The sequence below is a fragment of the Cydia splendana genome, chromosome 4 (genome assembly GCF_910591565.1).
Source record: "Cydia splendana chromosome 4, ilCydSple1.2, whole genome shotgun sequence".
NCBI lineage: Eukaryota > Metazoa > Arthropoda > Insecta > Lepidoptera > Tortricidae > Cydia > Cydia splendana.
The window spans coordinates 18,598,838-18,603,094 of NC_085963.1; the positions used below are offsets into that span (position 1 = coordinate 18,598,838).

At 34.9% G+C, this 4,257-nt stretch overlaps 1 protein-coding gene across 1 annotated transcript; it reads left to right on the forward strand.

Moving 5' to 3' along the window:
* The first annotated feature begins 350 nt into the window (after positions 1 to 350).
* On the forward strand, positions 351 to 3,566 carry LOC134789531 (vacuolar protein sorting-associated protein 16 homolog). Its single transcript, XM_063760105.1, has 4 exons — positions 351 to 640; positions 936 to 1,082; positions 1,431 to 1,529; positions 2,990 to 3,566. Exons 1-3 carry the CDS (start codon positions 470 to 472, stop codon positions 1,482 to 1,484), a joined length of 372 nt encoding a protein of 123 aa, XP_063616175.1. The 5' UTR covers positions 351 to 469; the 3' UTR covers positions 1,485 to 1,529; positions 2,990 to 3,566.
* Positions 3,567 to 4,257: the final 691 nt, after the last annotated feature.

A 4,257-nucleotide genomic window follows, 5' to 3' on the forward strand; every position in this document is an offset into this window, starting at 1 on the left:
ATCATTCTAGATTATATCTTCATAATTTTTCATACTTAAAAACACTGAATTAATAAAATTATACTAATGCAGCAGGTGCCCAAAATATAATAAGCAGACAGGTGGTTATCTACCTTGTTTGGTTGATACCTTGCTATTAACAATTAGCATAAACATTGTCAGAAATGATTAAATTGTGAAAAGTCTCAACTGAGCTGGCATCTTTCTTGCCACCATACACTTACTATAAGTATATATTAGAAAGGGAATATACTATTAGAAAGGGAGTACTGCCATATCCTTAGCACCATCCCATAGGTGCCATTTTAGATATGAAATTTAGCTTAGAGTCTATTCGGAAAGAGAAGAATAGTGAAACATATAAAAAATAACTACAAATGTATTTTACATGACTGAAACCATTTTTTTATTTTTTGTTACAATTTAAATTCTTTAAGTAATATTTTACAGGCGTTTAGAAATTTACAACATGAACTGGTCCATGGATGAGGGCCTAGACAACATGATCATCAGTGGAGCCCTGTACGGAGTGCCTATTGCTGTGGTGCGGGACCGGAAGCAGTTTGGCAGGATTGCAACCACTGCCAAACCTGTCATAACAATTTACAACTGTGTAGGGAATGTTATATCAAAGATTTTGGTAAGTAATTTATTTAATATCTAAATTCCCTTTTAAAAATATTGTTAACAGTAAGTTAAAAATGTTGTTAACCACACATTTTCAAGTGTCCTGTTAACCTCTGTATTCTTATATCCCTGATCCTTAATCCCTAAATAATATTAGAAATGCTAAAGAGGTACCTACTCTCAGTCTGTCTGTTTTCACGCTTAAACATCTGAATCAATTAGCATATTACACAAATGAAAAATGCCTTTACAAGGATTTGACCCAGGCATTGTAGTTTGAAACATACCATCATCTGTGATATTTGCAGTGGAACAGCGGAGTCCTGGTCCACATGGGCTGGTCGGACGGGGAGCAGCTGCTGTGTGTGCAGGAGAGCGGAGATGTGCTCGTTTATGACATGTTTGGCGCCTACCAGAAGACATTCAATATGGGGCAAGAAATTAGGGACACTAAGGTACCTATCATATTCTACTTATACATAAGGATATATTTATGTGTGGGTGTGGGGTAAGTGTGGCTGGTCTTTACAACTTTAATTTGAATTAGATATTTCTATGAACAAAAAAAATTACTTAGCTAAACACACTGAATTTACCTAAATGGACTACTGTGTTTATGTAGAAATAACTATATAAAATAAAATGACTCGATTTTATTACTCTTTACTTAACTAAGAATGTACTAGAATGAATGGTACTTATATAATGCACAGTTATACTCGTATTATATGTGCCGATGCATTTTTCCTCCCCTACTCTACTATTATATTCCCTACTATATTGTTTATACTGTTTGTGAACAGGTCAGCAAAGCACAGCTGTTCCCAAATAGGACTGGCTCTAACACCAACCGCTGAGCAACATCTCCGAGCCCAAAGTCAGGCCCGTACCAGATCTGCCACGTAAGTTGTTCAATTTGTTATATTTATTAAAATAAAAAGTGTAATATAACATTTATTTTTATGTTCAACTTGTTTTTAGGGTACCCCAAAACAAAAGGAAACAACTAAACCCTTATAGGATAACTATATTGTCCGTCCGTCCGTCTGTCTGTCAACGTACAATTATCCTTATTACAATAATCCGTACTATGAATATTTTAAACATACTAGAAAGTTAAATGGTGGGGACTAGAGACAGGTTTATTCCTATACACAACTTGTTCTGTGCGTGGCTTCTCTTGTTTCTATGTATACCTGGCAGTACTGAAAGAGAATGAGCTAAGTATTTATTATTTATGACTGTGACTGTTTTAGATTCAATTTGTTTACCCCAAAATCAAGCAAACTTACTATCCGGTATCACAGAATAAATAATAGTATTATCATACAGAACGGCCACGCACCGCCCCGCCCCGACTCTCATTACCTCGCCCCGCGACATGAATTTTTATCATTTTATTTGTTATGAAATGGAATTTTGATGTTTAATTATAGTAAGTCGGTTTGCTGCTGACGACACATATTGCTGATTTTTGACAGGAAGTACCACCCGGAAAATTTTGATGTTCTGGCAAATAGTAGACCAGTCGGTCATAACCATACGATCCGAAAAAACTCTAGGAGTGTCACTACTTAACAATCGCAAAAAAAATATTGAACTTTTAATTTTGTCCTAGTTTTCTATTTTTTATGACAATAAAAAAACATTTAAAGTGAAAAACAGTCACAATGTCACAAATAGGATGTTGATACTTAGCATAAATATTCGTCACTAGAAGAGGTAGCCATAAAAAAAAACAACAGGTTGCACTCCGGGAGTGCCGACAGAAGTGAAAACTCAATGACTAGTCCAAAATGTCTGCAGCACTATGTATAATTGATCCATCCTCCTTTCTATTGAAAAACTTTAGTTACGAAATTGCTGGTCGCAGGTTGTTGGTGAGCTTGTTTAAAATTTGAAATTCAAATTTATAGCGTTAATTGTTTAAAATTCGAATAGAAATTGTAAAGTTACCTTGCAGACCTCGCATCTTAATATATTTGGTCATGAATCATGATATTTTGAGTTTTATTCACCAGTACTAGAGTTCACTTTTATTAGCGATATCATCAAGATGTCGCTTTATTGAATTATGTCATTGAGTTTTTCTTTATTGATTTAAATGCCATCTAAATGAGTGGCCATCTAAACCTTACGGTCACATGATCGCCTTACGGTCACGTGATCGCCTTACGCTGTCTTGAGTTTATCATTTTTTCCCCACCTCAAAAAGTGCCCAGCGCCGCTACAGAAGTTTTCACTTCAAAAAAACAGTCTGTTTAACGCAAGGGCCGATTTACTATGGAAAGCCGACTATGGCCTTTATACGATTTTATGATCTTTTGTTACTTTTTAAAATAACCATTGCCAATTGTTTCAGATGACGACACAGAGACTGTAAGGAACGTTTGTCTTATGCTTCTGGCATATGTCAGAAACGTATCGCCGGCTCGAAAACGGAAAGGCGCAGTGGCTCTGAAGTTTTCTCGCGCGGAAATATGCGACGGATTTTTCAAACAAGTGTCATCAGAAGCACATGTCATTAGCTACATAATCGAGAAGAGAGAACAATACATGAAATAGAAGTGGACTATGCAGCCATTTGTTATTTTACTATTTTTTGTTACTATTCGTACACTCAGTATTTTTTTGTATTTGTCTATTATTCTTTTGGAACATATGTACACCCTTAAAACATGTCTTAAATCAGAAATAATAGTAACACAATTTACAATTACAGAAGTAACAAGTGAATGTCATTATTGTTTTAGTCACTAGAGTCCTAGATCAGTCAACAGAGTGATCACTACCTGTGAGCGTCTATCAAATGGTGTTCTTATGTTGTAGAATCCCAATTGGATAAAAACCCACAGATCATTACATTCTTCGGGATAGCAAGCTCCGGTTGATTGGTATATTTTAAAGACACAGTCTATGGCAGTTACAAGTTTTTCGAAACGGTAAACAGTTTCGTTGACGACAACGTATGCAGCGTTTACATTCGATATTAAAAAAATACCCAGTAGTTACCACTATCTTAGTTTGGTGGTAAAAGGTGGGGAAAAAAATCCCAGTAGTTACCACTGGTAACAACGTGGTGGTAACTAGTGGGAATAAGCCTTGATCTTAAGCATAGTATTCATATAGTACTTTTGTTTGTAATAGGTATTAAAATAATGGTCAACAATAATCTGTCATAAAATGTTGTAAAATAATACAGTTTCAAACTGATTAGTTTATGTTAGTTTGTTTGTAATATTTCTATTGACATAAACATTGGAAACACTCAAATGCATATTTTTTTCTAATAGCTCACTTCAATTAGCAGTCCTTTACCTAAAAAAATTGTATCGTACTTGAATAGGTTTGCTTAAATAGGTACTTAATATTTGTAAAGCTCCAAGTAATTATAAGTTAATGCGGTTTTTTACTTTATTAAATTGAAGAATCATGCAAAACTACGTTTACGTAATCTGCCATGTAATTCTCTAAGCAATGTCGTTCGTGAAATCCATACTTGCATTGATATTAAACCTAAAATTTGTTGTCAATGATGTTGATAGGAGAATATCATGGCTGGACAGGTGCGATAATGGCTCAGGATCAGTAAATAAAATGTCATCCTACGTATGTTGATAAGATGGCCAG